This window comes from Podarcis raffonei, chromosome 8 (genome assembly GCF_027172205.1).
Source record: "Podarcis raffonei isolate rPodRaf1 chromosome 8, rPodRaf1.pri, whole genome shotgun sequence".
In the NCBI taxonomy this organism is placed as follows: domain Eukaryota; kingdom Metazoa; phylum Chordata; class Lepidosauria; order Squamata; family Lacertidae; genus Podarcis; species Podarcis raffonei.
This window is the reverse complement of record NC_070609.1, coordinates 7,783,233-7,801,347: the sequence shown is the minus strand read 5'-3', so window position 1 is coordinate 7,801,347 and position 18,115 is coordinate 7,783,233. Positions and strand designations below refer to the sequence as shown.

The following is an 18,115-nucleotide window of genomic DNA, read 5'->3' as shown; positions in this document are numbered from 1 at the left end:
GTACAATATGGGCATGTCTTTCAGTTAACATCTTACATTAAAAACCTGACAGTACCAAACTATCAAAGGCTTTTCACCAAAGCCAGACTAAACGTTTTTCCTTCTGCAGTGTTGGATGGCAGGTTGAGAGGAGTTCCCTACCAGGACAGACTTTGCTCGTGTGCTCAAGACATCGATTCCATAAAACATATTTTGTTGCACTGTGCAAAATATGAGCAAGCCAGGGCTGAACTGATACTACCCTTGCTGGTACCTTTCCCAGGAAAATCAGAGGCTCACTATGTCAGGTTCCTATTGGAAGACCGGACAAAGGCTAGAACATTAGCAGTGGCAAAGTTTTTATCGGTGGTTGCAAGAACCAATGATCCCTATATTCTGAACAAAATGCTTGTTTAACCTGGAGGTAGGCTGTCTGAATTGTGTATTGCTTTGTAACGATTTGTTGGGTCTCTGGACCGTAATAAAGATTGTTCTTGTCGTTTTATGATTCATATCATATACTACTTACGACGGGTCTTCTTCCAAGCTATTAAAAACTGCAAGACAGACGCTCTGATCGTTTGTTTTCACAGCACATGTACCTGTTCAGAAATGCTGAATTTAGCCACGAGACAGAGCGTCCTTAGCCGGCAACAACTTGAAATCACGAATGTGAACTGCTCAATTGTAATTCATGAAAACTAAGGGTAAACGCTATCAATTGCAGATTGAACCCGGATAACGGATTCTTATCACACGCCCATGGCTTAATTGGAAAGCCAATGCTAAGATGGCTGTGTTATCAAAGATTCTGCAAATGATCACTATCTAAATGTACTTTCTGCATTTCATTTCACTCCCTCGCCATTCCCAATCCACACCTGCCCAAAAAACAATGTGTATGCCAGCAGGCCAGGATAACACTGATGTACTATAGTCTACAAAAGCTCGTAGCATAACAAATAAGTATTTTAAAGTACAGCTACATTTTTGGCTGTTGTTTCCCCCCACCCTGAAATAGAGACCCCCTCTGGAAATAATTTAAAGGGGTCATCATAATTATGAAAGAAGTGTCTGAAGTGTAAATATGAGAAGCTGTTCAGCGCACGTCTAAAATGACATCCCAAAAAATGCTAATCCAAATTTTCCCATGTGGCTGGTTGCAAAGTTTTGGGGTTTGATGGGCCAATTCTTTAATGGGTCATGACCCAGACCCATCACTCTCAACCTGCCCCCTTCCCCCTTGAAGCAGCTTGCTCAATCAGCATTCGTCCCTTATCATTCGGTAAACCCTTTTTGTGTGGGGGGGAAAAAAAGACACACAGAGACTGTCCTGTATGTTACCAGACGTATTTTATGTTTCACAACAGCGATAGATACAGACGAGGCAGGGGGCAAATCTGATCCCGCCACAGAGAGGGAAAAAATTAACCACACACAAGGGTAGAGGGAACAATATATAGATTTCTTCCTTTCTTAAAAAAAAATTATATATAAACAAATCCCCAAAGCCTTTTCAGACGCTGAAGCCTGCTACGAAGTGCTCCCCTCTGAAGGACATCTTCCTACACCCCTTTGTCATAGCCAGTCAGCACATCCGGCAATAGGCTTGTGTACCGATTTCATGGCCCACGCAGACTGACCTGCCAGTCAGCGGCGGGTTCCTTCTGGGTTATCACAGTGTGTCAAAAAATGCCAGACTGACCGCTTCCCACCCAAGAGCAGCAGGGACTCATTGGGAGTGGCACCACTCAGTTCTCCTCCGGGTCTAGGAAAAGCCGCCTCGGTTTTGGCGTAAAGTCAAAGCTTGCTGGCATTCTCAACCCTGGAGGATGTGTTTTGTAGCCGGCTTAAGTTCTACTAAATGGACAGGCCCGAGTACGGTTAACAACGGATTCCTAATCCCAGGTAAAGGAGTTTTAAGCACCGTAGGCCTCAGTTTTCAAGTCTGCAAGGCCCTGACCTTATCAAAGATTTCAGTTCTGCGATTCCCCTCAGCACCACCCGAGAGCTCTCTTCCTTCAGGGAATCCTCTCCACGTTGGCCATGATTCTGGTTCTACGTCCCAAGGCACGCGATCAGCGCCACGCACGGCCCCGATCAGAACTCGTGGGCCTCGTTATCGCCGAAGCTGAACCAAGTGTGCCTTAGAAGAGGCGCGCTATGCGCTCCTTGGTGCAGGGGGGCGGTCAGTACTGGAAGGCTGATTTCCTTTCAGGACGGCTTGTACTCTTATTAGGTCTCTCTTGAGGGGCCTTTCAGAAGGCGGTTCCTCAGGAGGCAGTTTGAACGCCACTGAATTTTCCATTCTGTGCTGGCCGGCCATGACAAACGCTGGGGCAGGGAGCAATGTGCGTATGTAGGCATGGGGAGGTGAGGCGGTTGTGTCTCTTGCGGAAGTGTGCATTTCGCGGTAAAACGCGGCGGGTTCTCCTTCGAGGGTTTCCCGGCAAGATGGCTGGGCCCACGCACACCACGACTGGCCACGGGGAGGGCGCCGTTGTGCGGCCCGGTAACCAGAGCAACAGTTACAGGGAGGGAGGGAAGGGGGCCACAGCCTCTGAGCGGCCCAGCCGCCCCTTCCGCAAAGCAGAAGGGTGGAGCACCGGGGCCTCTCCAGTGGTTCTGGAGACAGGGCGTGGCGGTCTTTGGGTACGGGGTCGCCTTCATCGGGCTGCACGGCGGCAGCGATGGACGGTTCGGCGAGAGCACACACTTCCTGGCTGAGGGATGGCCAGGACTGGACCCTGAAAAGGCGCTCGTGGCGTTGAGTTACACAGAAGGCAGAATTCGAGCACGCGCCGCCTCTTCCTGTCCCGGCCCTGCGATCGCAGTTGAGTTACAGGGCATCATACAAAGCTGCTCTAGCGCTACCAACACTGGCTGGCAGCTTCCTCCTGCATGCAGTTTCCCCATGCTGCAACCTGCAGGCACGTCCCTGGCGACCTGCCGAAATTCTGCCTTCTGTGCGGGCTTTAAAGCCTCGCCGGCTCTTTGGCTGGCAGGTGCCTGGCGAAACCCCCTTGAGTGTGCGTGCGTGAGACACTGACGGAGGGACAAGGAAGTGAGCTGAGCACCACGGCACTTGGGTATGGCTACCCGTTGCCAATACGAGGTCAGAGAGCTGAGTGAAGGTAGAGGAGCCGGGCTTGCAGCCATCGCAGGTGGAAGGGAGGCGTGAAGAGAGAGCACCATGGCCACAGCGTGGCCTTCAAAGAACCGCCGCCGGGGACGGGACGTCACAGCTTTTGCGTGTATAGTTTAGCACCTCATGCGTGGTCCGCATGGCACGTCCCCGGGGGAAGAAGGGGGTGGCCCGGGTCTGCCGCGCCAGGAATGCCACTGAGCAGGCGAGAGAAGCCGCCCTGTAGGAAAACGACAGCGGATTGGGGATTGAGGTTTTGTGGAACGAGTGCTGGTCACAGGAACGAAAGAGACACAACCTCTCTTGCCCTCCTTTCTTCCCCCCCCCTTCCCTCTACAAAAGTAGCAGGAGTTGTTAAAAATCGAAGGAGGGGGCAGCGGCGGCAGAGGGCGCAGCGCCAGGCTTTGGGGCGGACGAGGAAATTTAAAAAAAAACAGCTACAACCCTACCAGAACGACGACATTAATCATAATAAAAAGGGTGGTGCCATAGTCGTTTCACCAAAGTCTCTTGGAAAAAAGGAACACAACGAAAACAGCTTAAGGGAGGGAGGGGAAAACGACGACGGGTCAGGAATCAGAAGAACAACAATTAGAACCATCGCAATAATTAAAAGGAGAAAAGATAGACGCAACATCCTGTGTTCTTCACCCGGCTTGGGAATTCTATTGTTCTGTGCGTGTGGTCAACTGCGGCTTTCGGAGAAAAGAGCTGCCTGGGCCGAACGCGGCCCGTCGTTGTGAAATTGCGCATGCTTGTGTGCAGGTATCGGTGCGTTTTGTGTCTCTCTACACGTGTGTGTGTATGCGATATCTATGTATATACGTGTGCGTGTGTGTCTCTGTGTGTGCGTTTTGCTCGCAATGAAATTGAACAGTCTGCGTTGTTAGATCTCAATGCCTTACGTCTGCAACTCCTACCCAGATCTCCACTCCTGCCACTGCCACGCCAACCTCCCTGCTTGGAAGTTGGCGTGAGGTTTGTACGCAGGGAGAGGAAGGGGTGTTTGGGAACAGGGAGGCAGTTGTGTAGGGGGCGGCCTCTTTCCCCTTGCTCGGGGGGGCAGACCCGGGGGAAACGGCAGCCCGTTTCCCCCCACCCCCCACTCTCCCCGTGCCACTCACGGTTGCCCTCACCAACGCGGAAGATATCGGAGAGGGTTGGGTGCTTTGTTTCTTCCCTCTCCCCACCCCCGTATGATGTGTGTGTTTATCTACGTATAGGACGCTCGCTCTTTTTTTTTTTGGTGCTGGTGTAACGAGAAGGCACAGGTGAATGGCGGACGAGGCAAAAGTGGTTTCAAGGGCAGCTATTCGTCCCGCTCAGACTGCAATTCTCAATGCGGCTCGTCAAGAAAAGAGAGAAAAAGAAAGAAAGAGAGAGAGAGAGAGAGAGAGAGAGAGAGAGAGAGAGCGCGTGCGCACTCTTTTGACTCCCCACCCACCTCAGTGACAAGGGTCCCGATCCTGGCATTGCAGGCGTTCTTGCAAAACGGGCATCACTCCAGCAGGAGTCCCCGCCAAATACTTGCCAGATTCTCTGTCTAAATCAAACTTTCTGAATTAACCCCTACCCCCCGCCTCTTCCTGCAGTGGGTCAGTGCAAGATCTGAACGCAGAGGCTGACCCCGGGGGACCCGCAATGTCCCAAATCTCCTTTTCCTCTCTGTAGGACAGGGGTCGGCAAGGTGTACCTTGCCTGGGCCGGTTCACTCCAGCGGAGATCCTTCCATTCGCCGGATCGCGCCTGCAATTTTCAGCATCTGCGCAGATGCGATTTCCGGCATCTGGGCCTGCGCAGACGTGATTTCCGGCGCCGCAAAAGCAAGTCTCTGTGGCGCGCCGGTTTAGCACAGCGCGCCGGGACTCGCCGAGCGGGCGGCTCGGTTCGTGGGCCGGTTAAACGACCCAAGTGGGCTGCTTGTGGCCCTCGGGCCTTAGGTCGCCGACCCCTGCTATAGGGCCTCCAGTCCACTCCTACCTCTGAGTGGGCTCCCAGGATTTGCTCTGGGATCTTGAGGGAATGAGGCATGCAGCAGAAAGAGAAGGGAAAGCTTTTTGGGGGGTGGGGGTGTCGAGAGAGCGTCTCTCTCCCTGGAAAACTGCTACGCCCTCAGCTGAGTCAGGCTGTGAGCCAGGCTGGCATACACAAACACACACGTACAGACACAGACGGCCGTGCGAAACACTGACTTGCACGGTCTCCTACGCTCCTGTTTTCACATCCGAGGGCTCTGGACTGCAGGGACGGGGTGCAGTGATTAAGCCTGGCTTGGGACCGGGTCTAAAACCCAATTAAAAATAAAAAACAGACACGAAACTCCTGAAAGTTGTGGTTAAAGTAACGGCGTCAAGGGCTAAGCAACTGAATTGTCAGGGGGGTTTTTAAAAGAAAGAAAGAAGGAAAAGAGAAAAGAGTTTTTTTGTTTTTAAATTGGAGACTACTGGGAAAATTTTCCCACCACACGGGCTTTCAACTAGGCGGCCACCAGCATTCCTGTGGGAAAAGGGTTCCTGTGATTTTAAGAATGGTGTTGATGGGGGGAATCCTAGCTAGTGAGGCTTCCCCAACCGGTTAAGGGTTGAGGAAGCTGCACCCGCCAATATTCTCTTTTCTGGGTAATAATTAAAGAGGCAGAGGAAGCCCCATCCCTCCTAAAATGTTTAGCAACCCTACTATGAGCGCCAGCTAACACTACGGTGGCCTTTTATACCAAAAGGGTATAAAAGAGGTAAGGCAATTCAATCTTAGGCGACGTTTGCTAGTGCAGGAATTATGCAAGGTTTCGAGTTACGCAGAACTCTTCCTCTTTGGGCAGAATGGAAAAGTAGCTCATTTTTAAGCGCGGAAACAGAAAAATTGGTGGCGAATGCGAGCGTTTGCGTCGCTTCAAGTCACAGGGTTTTGCGAGTCTTACCGCAAAACTTCTGCCTTTTATTTTTCGCAGCAGCCAAGAATGACCGACCTTTCCATGCTGACAGCGCATGATGCAACTAAGCTGGAATCCTAGGCATGCTAACCCAGAAGCAAAGTAAGCCCAGTGAGCACCATGGGGGCTTACTTCTGAGTAAATGTGCAAGATCAGGCTGTTTTTTTAAAAAAGCGAGAGTGAAGGGTGGAATCTCAGTCCTGTACACAGCTACTCAGAAGTTAAGTCTTAACGTGTAAACGCGTTCAGGATCAGGGGGCCAAAAAACACACGAAAGAGGGAGGTTTCCTCTTTCAAATGTCCTTTTCCTGCCCTGTTTTAAGTAGAACTTATTGGCAAAAATGCCATTTCCTGGCAACCTATGTTTAGGCTGATTGCAGTTCAAATTTACTTTGTTTAAGAACCACTGTGATCTTTGTGGCAAGTTCCCAATCCTAAATTTTTAAAAATAGGTCAGTCTCCCCACCCCACCCCATTTCAAATTCAGGAACTTTCTAAAGATTGTCTTTAAAAGTTTCAAGATTGTGAAAGCAACATCTAGGCTCCTTAAACTTTCCTTTTAGAATTTCAAAATCACCACCCACTGCCCAGCTACCTGTGGCTATTGTCAGGTTAGAAACCTACCTTTTTCGGTGCCAAGGTTTGTGAGAGTGGGGTGGGGGGTGGGGAGGGGAGTGGTCTGCACAGGTCCCACCCATTTTTGGGATTCAAGAAACTCCCCCCCCACCCAAAAAAAAGCAACCCAACCACCCCTAAGTAGTGACAAAGTGCGGAGGAGGGGGGGGGAGGAAGGACTTCTTAAAAATTAGAAATATATCTGGTGAGGCAGGAACAAGATATAGAATCCCATCTCTTTTTTGGAAAAAATAATAATAGGGTGGGTTTTTTTGTTTTTAAGAAGAAAATATTTCTCTGCTCCCTGTACAATACGTTCAAGTTTTTAGACCTTTTAAAACTTGTGGTCGCTCGACCACCAGAAACATTTCGGCCTCTTTTTATAAGCGTAAACAGACCTTAAAAGCGGGTCGAAAAATTCGGCCAGAGCACCATGGTTACCTTCCTCTCCTCTGGGAGAAATCCATTTCCATCTCTTTTAAGTTTTGGGCCACTTCCGGGGGGAAAAATCAGTCCGGACGATCGGGAACAAGGGGGCCAGGGGTGCTTGAATAACACCCAAAACTTTCTTCCCCAGAAGTGCTCCCGGATCTCTTTCACGAGGCAAGAGCTATGGGGAGGTAAATGAGTACGGCGCTGTCGCCAAAGAGGCTCCCCTGAAGGATTCTGGGACATCAGAGAGGCAAGAGCAGTGATTCAGCTGCTCCCTCCCTAAGTCTTGGCGGTGCAAGAGCAAGCCCAGTGCTGCCCAACCCTAAAGTTTGCCTCCTGGGTGGTCCCAGTTCCTTCTGGAATGGGTGAACTCGTGATGGAAGCCAGCAGGAAGGTCACAGCGGAGGGGCGGCTTCCTTCACATTCAGGCGTCGCCCTGCCTCCCTCTTTTCTCAGGGGAGAGCGGTACCCCCTGACCATCCCTTCGCCCCGACTCTCCTCTCAATTTTGGGGATTTGACAGAACGGTGTCTTCCCGCGTGAATATGGGCCCCCAACTCCTTTCCTTCCACCCCACTTCTGCTTCCCATCTCAGGAAAAGAGGATATATAAGCACCAATATATTTTGGGGGGGGAGAGCTGGTTTGGAGTGGGGAGGGGCAGTCCCTATGAACGCAGGCTCCTAAATTCGGCTAAGCCTTCCTCCCTCGCCGTCTCCGGAAGGGAGAGGCTGCCCGATGAGGACAGGACTGAGGTAGGAAGAGTTCAAAGGACGCCGGCGGAGATTTGGGGGTGGGGGGAGGCAAAGAGAGAGAGAGAGAGCAGGGCATTTGGGTGGGGGGGACGGTTGGAAGAGGAGGAGGGGAGGGAAAGCAGGGCCCCCCCTCCCCTCCTCTGCCTCTCATGGGTGATTTCGGGTGAGGTTTGGTTCTGTTTTTGTCCCATCTGCGGAGAAGGAGTGTGGCGTGAAGGTTTTGCGGCAGCGGTGGCGGCAGGGGGGGCCACCACCTCAGGTGGCCTGGTCCAGTTCCACCAGGAGCTCCTCCCCCAGCTGGAAATGCTGGCCACTCTGCACGGAGGAGGCCTCGTCCTCACCGTCAAACAGGGCCAGCTGAGAGAGGGCTGGTCCGTCCACCACAAATGGCAGCATGTCCCCCAGGAGGCCTAGAGAGAAAGGAGGCAGAGCCAGACAGGGAGAGAGAAAAGGCCAGGAGTCAGGAGAGAGGAGGGCGGTTTTTGTCCGTTTGGGAGGCACCTGGCCCACGCGCCCCCCTCAGCGCAAGGGTATCCGCTCACCAAACTCCCCCCACTTTTCCAAATCTGCTCTGGAGGGTTGCAGGAACCCCAAGAACAGATTTGGGGGGGCATGAGGGGGGAGAAGAGAGAAAGTCACGCTGTGTGAGCGGAAATCCTAGCAATGATACAACCCGTTGTTTTTAAAAAGATGTGGTCTTCAGAAGGTATTGGGGTGCTGACTTGAATGAAATAATAATAATAATAATAATAATAATAATAATAATAATAATAAATAAATTTTATTTATATCCCGCCCTCCCCAGCCGAAGCCGGGCTCAGGGCGGCTAACAACAATAAAATAGTACAACATTCTAAAATCATTTCATTACAAAATTAATTCAACTCAAATTGATGGCAACCGTTAGGCTAAAGTTCTGTGAAGATTGCCAAAGGAGGGGGTCAGGCTGTGCCCTGACCGAAGGCCTGGTGGAACAGCTCTGTCTTGCAGGCCCTGCAGAAAGATGTCAAGTCCCGCAGGGCCCTAGTCTCTTGTGGCAGAGCGTTCCACCAGATCGGGGCCACGGCCGAAAAAGCCCTGGCTCTGGTTGAGGCCAGCCTAACCTCTCTGTGGCCTGGGACCTCCAAGATGTTTTTGTTTGAAGACCGTAAGTTCCTCTGTGGGACATACATATTGTGGGGCCCAAGTAAGCGCCACCCACGTAATTGACTGCAGGACGTGGCATGCGCCCATCATTTGAATGGCAGTGCCCGTCAACTTTGGGAGAGCCTGGCCCCTCCTCAAATATTTTATTGCTTCACCCCATCAGAACTGCACAATACTCACCCATCGGCTCCTCCAGAGACAGAAGCTTCTTGCCCAGGGACACGGTGCCCCCGAAACCCCGCTCGGACCTGGCATCCAAACATTCTTCCACACTCAGCAGGAAACCCTGGGGGAGGGGGGCACAGGAAGCTTAGGTCAAGCCAGGCCACTGGTCCATCTGGTGGGCAGGCGGTCCACCTGCCGACCACATGGTGTTACCGTGGCATCGTGTAAAAAGTGCTTTGAAATCCCAGAGTTGGGTCTTCAAAGCACCTTGGAAAGGAATGGCTCCTCCCCCAACTTTCGCAGAGGGGTCCATGGATCCCCTTGCTGAAACAGTGCTGTAAAAATCCTCTGTTTCAGCTGGAGGTTCTGATGCACCCCTGATTTTGAGAGGAGTGTGTCTCAGAATTGCACGCACAAAGGGAGTATGTTCCCAACCCCATCTACTTAACAAGGGATCCTATACAGCTGATAAACGAGGGTCAAATCCTGCTTGATCTGACTGCGCGCTGCCATTCACTGCAGGGACCAGAGGCCCGCAGACAACACAGGATTTAACCCTGCCGTAACACCTAATGGAGAGGACGCGGGTGGAGCAGTGGGTTAAACCACAGAGCCTAGGACTTGCTGATCAGAAGGTCGGTGGTTCGAATCCCCTCAACGGGGTGAGCTCTCGTTGCTCGGTCCCTGCTCCTGCCAACCTAGCAGTTCGAAAGCACGTCAAAGTGCAAGTAGATAAATAGGTACCGCTCCGGCGGGAAGATAAATGGCATTTCCGTGCGCTGCTCTGGTTCGCCAGAAGCGGCTTAGTCATGCTGGCCACATGACCCAGAAGCTGTACGCCGGCTCCCTCGGCCAGTAAAGCGAGATGAGCGCCGCAACCCCAGAGTCGGCCACGACTGGACCTAATGGTCAGGGGTCCCTTTACCTTTATCTTTTAACACCTAATGGACAACGTCAAAAGTGAATCTTCCAGGGTTTCAGGCAGTGGGTCTCTCCCAGCCCCACCTGGAGAGGGAGCTTGGGCAGAAATGGGTTGGAAGAGGCTTCCCTCCCTGCTATGGATGTGTAATTTCAGCACCTACCAGGCTAAGAGAGGGCATCAGGAAGCCATCGGGCTCCAGGCCACGGGTGCGCTTAGGGAGCCCTGCCTCCAGGAAGACATCTCTCTCTTCCTCCACGCTCAGCTCCCGGGCCCTGTTGGGTGAACGGCGGAAGGAGGTGGGAGAAAGAAGATGATATGAGATTATGCCCAGACAATGTTACCTATGTATTTATTTATTTATTTATTCATTCATACCCCACCTTTTTTATGGGACGCGGGTGGTGCTGTGGGTTAAACCACAGAGCCTAGGACTTGCTGATCAGAAGGTCAGCGGTTCGAATCCCCGCGACTGGGTGAGCTCCCGTTGCTCAGTCCCTGCTCCTGCCCACCTAGCAGTTCGAAAGCACGTCAAAGTGCAAGTAGATAAATAGGTACCACTCTGGCGGGAAGGTAAACGGCGTTTCTGTGCGCTGCTCTGGTTCGCCAGAAGCAGCTTAGTCATGCTGGCCACATGATCCGGAAGCTGTACGCCGGCTCCCTTGGCCAATAAAGCAAGATGAGCGCCGCAACCCCAGAGTCGGTCACAACTAAACTTAAATGGTCAGGGGTCCCTTTACCTTTACCCCACCTTTTTCCCTGGCGGAACTCCAGGTGGCTCACAGATAAAAATAGAATGTAGCATGGGAACAAAGAACAGGACTTTAAAACTATAATCCAACATCCTCCCCACCCACCCTTTTTACTTAATTTTTTAATTATGTAAAAACGAGGTGGTCAGTTAAGTATTAATGCTAAAACACTGCCAGAAACTGAGGCTACATTTAAAGCATGATGACACCACTCCTAAACAGGCATGGCTTTCCCCCAAAGAATTCTGGGAGCTGTAGTTTGTTAAGGATGCGGGAACTCCTATTTGGACTGAGTTTACGCAGAATATATTAGGTTACTGACAATTATGTGTGTATTAGAATGATACGAATATACACATCTGTATATTCATGTATGGTAATGTATTTTTTCTTTCATTCTCACTTTTTTCTTTCTTTCCCCCTGTATCTTTTCATAAATGAAGTTCTCTTAATAAAATATTAAAATAAAATTAAAAAGATGTTGTTTTTTTAAAAAGGGGGGATGTGCAAAGTTGTCAAAGTGATTTAACGATCAACCCCTCTTCACAGTGAACTCTAGTTCTGAGAGTGGAATAAAGGTGTTGGTTTTATTATTTCTGCTCCCAAATGATCATTTCACTTGCAAGCCACCCTGGGGGGGGGCAGGGGGAAAACATATCACTTTTTATTTAAAAATTGCTATATAAAAGCCAACCCTCCCTTTATCTCATGGGTAGGCAAACTAAGGCCCAGGGCCCGGATCCGGTCCAATCGCCTTCTCAATCCGGCCCGCAGACGGTCCGGGAATCAGCGTGTTTTTACATGAGTAGAATGTGTCCTTTTATTTAAAATGCATCTCTGGGTTATTTGTGGGGCATAGGAATTCGTTCACCCCCCCCAATATAGTCCGCCCCCCCCCCAAGGTCTGAGGGACAGTGGACCGGCCCCCTGCTGAAAAAGTTTGCTGACCCTGCCTTACCTCTTCCTCCCACCCACGGAGGCCGCCTGGCCATTTTGACCGCTCCCGTCCTGCACAGCCTGGATCTTGACGGACGCCACCATCTCCACCACTTGCTCTGCCCCACACGGGGGGCTGCCTGGGGGCTGGGCAGGGCGGGGGTGGCTCAGGCTGGTGTCGCTGCCCCAGCGGGGGAGAGTGGTCTGCTCGGGCGGGCTGGGGGAGACTCCGTGGAAGCTTCTCGAGCGAGGCCGCGGGGGCGGCGAGGTTGGCCGGGTCCCCGGCCCCGGGACCCCGCCCCGTTTCTCGGCCAGCCAGGGCGGGTGGTCGGTGCTGCTGAGCTGGAAATCGTCGTCCATCGAGATGTACGGGGCCAGCATCTCCAGGTCTAGGCCTTCGTAGTCCTGCAGGGGGCGGCAGAGAGCTGTCAGCGGCAATGGGAACGTTTGCGGGGGACGGGATGGGAACAAGCTCGGGAAATTCACATTCTCAAGAGGCAAAATGTCCTTTGATGAGCTCCCTGCTTTGCCGGCAGACAATGTCAGGCTTACTTGGCGACAGGCAAACGCAGATATGCCAAGGGCACTGCGGGGAGTTTAATGGCGGCTACACCAAGGCTGTCCATTGCTGCTCCCGACACCAGGTAATCATAAAATAATAGCAATAGTAAACTCAGGACAAGCATCAGTGGGGACCAGTGACCATCAGCTTGTCAAGGATGCCAAATGATAGTGCCGGCCTCACAGATTCCATTTTTTAAAAGAAAACACAACATTCCTAAATTGACAGGTACTATAGAATTTAGGGGAGCAGGGAGAACAAATACTCTAAAAATAAAGAAAACACATTTGAGTTTTTTAAATAATTGTTTAGGGATAATTTTGCAAGAAAAAAATGTATTTTCTACAGTACAGTCATACCTCGTGTTGCATTGGGTTCATGTTGCATCTTTTTGGCTTGCAAATGCGGCAAACCTGGAAGTATATACACTTCCAGGTTTTGCCGCACATACGTGCGATAAACGTTCTGCGCGCTTCGCACATGCACAGAAGCACTCTATCGTGCCGCGTGTGCATGCAGAAGCGGCACTCTAGTTACTGACTTTTCGGGGTGCAAACGGCAACCCGGAACGGATCGAGTCCGTAACTAGAGATAAAACTGTACAGATTTTATATTTGCTATATTGCATTCGTTTTTTGTAAGCTGCTTAGAGACTTTGTAATTGTTAAGAGGAATATAAATATAAGGCTCCCCGTGTCCTGCAGAGACTTCGTGCAAAGCTAGACCAGCTATCCCAGCGGCTATCCCAGAAGCCAGATCCCTCTTGCTGTTCTACTTGTGGGATTCAGAATTATTTTTTTCTTGTTTCCTCCCCCTCAAACTAGGTGCGTCCTATCATCTGGTGCGTCCTATAGAGCGAAAAATACGGTAAGTCCTGTGACACCTTTAAAGGCCAACTGGTTGAGGCGGCAAAGCTCTGTGCCAACCTTTGCCATCCTGATGCCCTCCAGTTGGTTTGGACCACAACTCCCATCAGCCCTCAGCTGACCTAAAGCATGGCTTCAATGACAGTGAATGACCCGCACCTCTTCTCCATCTGTCTCCTCGAGAGGAGGAGAGCTTCCCTTTCAAGCGCAAACTTGGGGAACTGAAATTCATGCTAATTCGAGTTAGTGAAAACAAACCAGGATAATCAAACCGTAAGCCGATAGCTTGGGTTTCTTTCCTCCCACTAAATCACAGTTCACGGAGTGCATACATAGCAGAAAGCTGTGGTTTTCATCAGAAGTGGAACTGGAAGGTTTCACAACCCTTCTCTCGCTTGCGAAGGAAGGAGAGGGAAGGGCCACAGAACAAGTATGAGGCACCAGCTCCCACCAGCATGGCAAGCAGTCAGGAATGATGGGAGCTGTGGCCCAACGTCCCCGGCACCCATCTAAGTCATGTTTTAAGTCACCTAGGCATAAGGGACGTGGGTGGCGCTGTGGGTTAAACCACAGAGCCTAGGACTTGCCGATCAGAAGGTCAGCGGTTCAAATCCTTGCGACGGGGTGAGCTCCCGTTGCTCAGTCCCTGCTCCTGCCAACCTAGCAGTTCGAAAGCACGTCAAAGTGCAAGTAGATAAATAGGTACCACTCCGGTGGGAAGGTAAACGGCGTTTCCGTGCGCTGCTCTGGTTTGCCAGAAGCGGCTTAGTCATGCTGGCCACATGACCTGGAAGCTGTACGCCGGCTCCCTCGGCCAATAAAGCGAGATGAGCGCCGCAACCCCAGAGTCGGTCACGACTGGACCTAATGGTCAGGGGTCCCTTTACCTTTAAGCATAAAGGAAGCCATTTCTATGTTCCATGCACGTGCTGTTGGCACTGAACCAATGCTGAAATACTTGAAGAGTGTGGCACTTGGGACCCTGCGCACCTTGAATGTGACTACCTGTGTACATGTGGCTTTTTCTTCTCGTTGCTTCGCAGCAACTGCTTTATTGTGTTGGCTACTGGAAGCCTGCTCCCTCCCTGATGACAGAAGGCTCCCACTCTGGCTTGTGACATTTCAATAACTTTAAGGGCTAGAAACTTGGCTTGTAAAAATAAAATGAACGCTGGCATTTGAAGGTCAGTGAGTTCAGTACCAAACTGAATGAACACACATGGGAATGGACCTGAGTACTTGGTTGGTCGCCGTTGAGGGGCCTGGTAGGAATTTTTCCACTTGGCAAATTGGCACCAGCCACTTGGTTTTTGCCTACCTCGGAGCAAATCATCACAACTTTCTTGGTATTGGCAGTTAGGCATTGGTATTGTTCTGTAGACGGACGAGGGGAGGTAGCGGCATCGCCTGCCCTGCATACTGAAGGGTAGCCCGGTAAAGGATTCCGAGGGGCGTGGCCCTGTCCAAAGCCTGGGGAGGTGAGGGCCTAAGGCACGCCTCCTATCGGTGACCCCGGGGGAGTTCCTAGTTGATGTGCATCAGCAGGACTCCCCTACTGGTGGTTAACCCCTCCCAGACTTCAAGCGGATGGGCTGAAGTCGGATGTAGTCGGTTACGACCAATGCCTAAGCCAATACTGCTCATCATCTATAACCAATAAAGCTGTGGCCTTATTTAGCCCATTAACCTTAATAATTGTGTCATGTGTCATTATTTCCACGGGGCGGTGGGGGGTGGGAACTCGCCACGCAATGGAGCTGAGCCCTCTCCGTCCGAGGCTGGGAGCCCCCAAAGCAGAGGAGGAGTTTGGATTTGATATCCCGCTTTATCACTACCCGAAGGAGTCTCAAAGCGGCTAACATTCTCCTTTCCCTTCCTGCCCCACAACAAACACTCTGTGAGGTGAGTGAGGCTGAGAGACTTCAAAGAAGTGCGACAAGCCCAAGGTCACCCAGCAACTGCATGTGGAGGAGCGGAGACGCGAACCCGGTTCACCAGATTACGAGTCTACCGCTCTTAACCACTACACCACACTGGCTCTCACTGGCTCTCACTGGCTCTTCCCTGCCCAATGATACCTGCAGAGCCGTCTCCATTGACTGCGTCTCCTTGCTGGAAGCAAAGAGCTTCTGCACGTTCTCCATGTCAAAAAGCAGCTCTTCTGGCAGCTCGACCTGGAGGGGGAAATAAAAGCAAAAACATTTATGAAGATGCTCTCGCTTTGCCAATGTTTCTAGGATCAAGCCCCCGACAGTTCCAAGCGTGGATCTCAAGCAGAGTCTCATTTCTTATAGGGAAACCTGATCTGTTGTCATCCCATCTGTCTTGAGACACACAACGCAGTGTGCCTCGGGGGATGAAGTCAAAGCGCAGGGTTAAAGTGACCTCCCCGGGAAGCCTGGGCAGGTTGTCTGGAGATCCTGGACTGCCCAGATGACAAGACCCTCCTCTCAGCCTCGCTGGGTTGGTCCAAAGCAGCGGTTCTCAACCTGTGGGTCCCCAGATGTTGTTGGACTACAACTCCCATCATCCCTGAGCTCTGGCCTTGCTAGTTAGGGGTGATGGGAGTTGTAGTTCAACAACATCTGGGGACCCACAGGTTGAAAAAGCCTGGTCCAAAGGAATGTGGAGCAAGGCATTTGGCGCCAGCTTGGCTACAGGAGTTTCCGGAAGGAGGCGTACAAGGCACCCTCCAAGCATCTTAGGGACTCTGGAAACCTGATCACAAGGTTAGGAACATACTGCGGGCGCTCTGCTTACAGGGACCTGGTTGGCCACTGCAAGAACAAGATGCTGGTCTAAAAGGGCTTTTGGTCTGATCCTGTCAAGGACCGGATGAAGGATGAATGGTGGCGACCGCCTCCGTCTTCTCCTGTACCTTCCCAAGAAGAGGAGGACAGTATAGATTTACAACGGTGGTTTGCTGAGGGTCACAGCTCAGAGAGGGAAGAGGGGCAAAGCTGGGAAGTAACAGGAGGAGCAGAGCAGCAACAGCTGGCTGACCACTAGAGAGCATCCCAGACCCCGCTTCTCCCAGAAACCGGCGAGCAGTGAAAGTAGGGGAGCAGAGAGCGAAGAGACAATTGACCCTAAGGAGCCACCGTAAGCGGGGTGGAGCTGTTGACGACTGAGATGGGAAGGGCGGAGATTATTTGGAGCAACGCCATTACTCCAAGAGGCAGCATTTCTACACCTCTCTCTGTGAATATGGAATAAAAGGCACTGGTAAGACCATCTCGTCTTTCCATTACTGGCAGCATGCTGTGAGGGAGGTTGATCCGATTCCCTGAAGCCTGACAGGTCCAGGGCCATTCCGACATTCTTAAATGCACAGGCCTGGTCACCCTTGTCATTTGCGCAGTGATACATCCCCATTAGGGACGCAGGTGGTGCTGTGGGTTAAACCACAGAGCCTAGGGCTTGCCGATCAGAAGGTTGGCGGTTCGAATCCCCACGACGGGGTGAGCTCCTGTTGCTCGGTCCCTGCTTCTGCCAACCTAGCAGTTCGAAAGCATGTCAAAGTGCAAGTAGATAAATAGGTACCGCTCCAGCGGGAAGGTAAACGGCGTTTCCGTGCGCTGCTCTGGTTCGCCAGAAGCAGCTTAGTCATGCTGGCCACATGACCCGGAAGCTGTACGCTGGCTCCCTCGGCCAGTAAAGCGAGATGAGCGCCGCAACCCCAGTCGTCTGCGACTGGACCTAATGGTCAGGGGTCCCTTCACCTAAACACTCTCATCACCCTTATACAGCTCCAAGAATTCTTTTGGGGAAGCCAGGACTGTGTCGAGATGTAATGCCTTAAATCGTCCGCGACTGGACCTAATGGTCAGGGGTCCCTTTACCTTTACATTCCCATTCCTTCACCAAATAACCTTCCTCTTCTCCCCCTCCGTGCAGGTGACCCTGTCTCTGCAACACAGCCTCAGAGGCACCAAATCCCCGGGGCAGGCCATCCGCCTGCACCCTAAACTCATCCCCCATGGAGAAGGACTCCCTTCCCAAAGTCTCCTTACCGGGTTCACTGGGCTCCTGCCTCCAGAAGTGTTCTTGGCAACCGGAGCCGGCTTGAGCGGTGCGGCCGGAGGCCTTGCCCGCAGGGTCCCTGACGCTTGGCTCTGGGCCCCGGGGGGGTCGAAGATGGGGCCCAGCAGCTTCTGGAGGTCGGGGCTGCAGAAGCGCTTGGGGTCCAGCTGCAGCTCCTCTTCGCTGATGTTGGCGGGGCGCAGGAAGGCCAGGACTTTGGGGCCGCGCAGCTCTGGGGAGAGGAAAGAGGGAGCGGCGGCATCACAGGCGAGGGTCCGGCTTGGTTTCCGACCTCCCTGTCCCGCAGAAAACCTCCCGCCCATGACTCCTGCCACTCCATACCAAAGCTGAGGTTGATGATGGTGTCTCCCCCGTTGGCGTCCAGGTCGTCAAGGGCCCCGTCGGAGTCCAGCCCCTCGAGGGAGGGCGGGGGCAGCCGGCGGTGCTCCCCCTGCCGCTCAGTCTGCTCCAAGGAGAGCACCAAGCCCATCTCTTCCACCTGGCTGTAAAAAGGGCGTTGAGGCAAAGAGGTTGTGAACCTAAGGATACCAGACGTCCCCATTTCCCGGGGACAGTCCCCTGATTTACAAATCAATCCCCATACAAAATCCATTGTAGTTGAAAAATGTCCCCGGATTCATTGAAAAAATCTGGTTAACCGAGCACGGCAGGGCCAATGCAACTGGCAGTCACAGACACCTGAGTGGGCAGGGAGGGTGTGGTTGCCAATATTTTACATCTCTTTTTTTCCCCTCTCTGTGTGTACCCACGTACCTATGGGACCGCCTCTCCTGGTATGCCCCGCGGAGGACCTTAAGGTCCACAAATGACAACATTTTGAAGGTCCCAGGTTGCAAGGTGGTCAGATTAGTCTCAACTAGGGCCAGGGTCTT

The 18,115-nt window shown here is 52.1% G+C and overlaps 1 protein-coding gene across 3 annotated transcripts in view; it reads right to left on the bottom strand.

Annotated features, from left to right (window-relative positions):
• Nucleotides 1–7,572: 7,572 nt before the first annotated feature.
• Nucleotides 7,573–18,115, bottom strand: part of HIF3A (hypoxia inducible factor 3 subunit alpha) — a 56,747-nt gene continuing 46,204 nt past the window's right edge. For all 3 annotated transcript variants that reach the window (XM_053401883.1, XM_053401882.1, XM_053401881.1), the window contains exons 9-15: nucleotides 17,565–17,725; nucleotides 17,213–17,454; nucleotides 15,278–15,373; nucleotides 11,794–12,176; nucleotides 10,247–10,358; nucleotides 9,180–9,285; nucleotides 7,573–8,263 (exon numbers count right to left, since the gene is read on the bottom strand). In XM_053401883.1, the coding sequence (XP_053257858.1) occupies nucleotides 8,109–8,263; nucleotides 9,180–9,285; nucleotides 10,247–10,358; nucleotides 11,794–12,176; nucleotides 15,278–15,373; nucleotides 17,213–17,454; nucleotides 17,565–17,725 (1,255 nt within the window). In that variant the 3' untranslated portion in view covers nucleotides 7,573–8,108. The remainder of the gene's footprint in view (nucleotides 8,264–9,179; nucleotides 9,286–10,246; nucleotides 10,359–11,793; nucleotides 12,177–15,277; nucleotides 15,374–17,212; nucleotides 17,455–17,564; nucleotides 17,726–18,115) is intronic.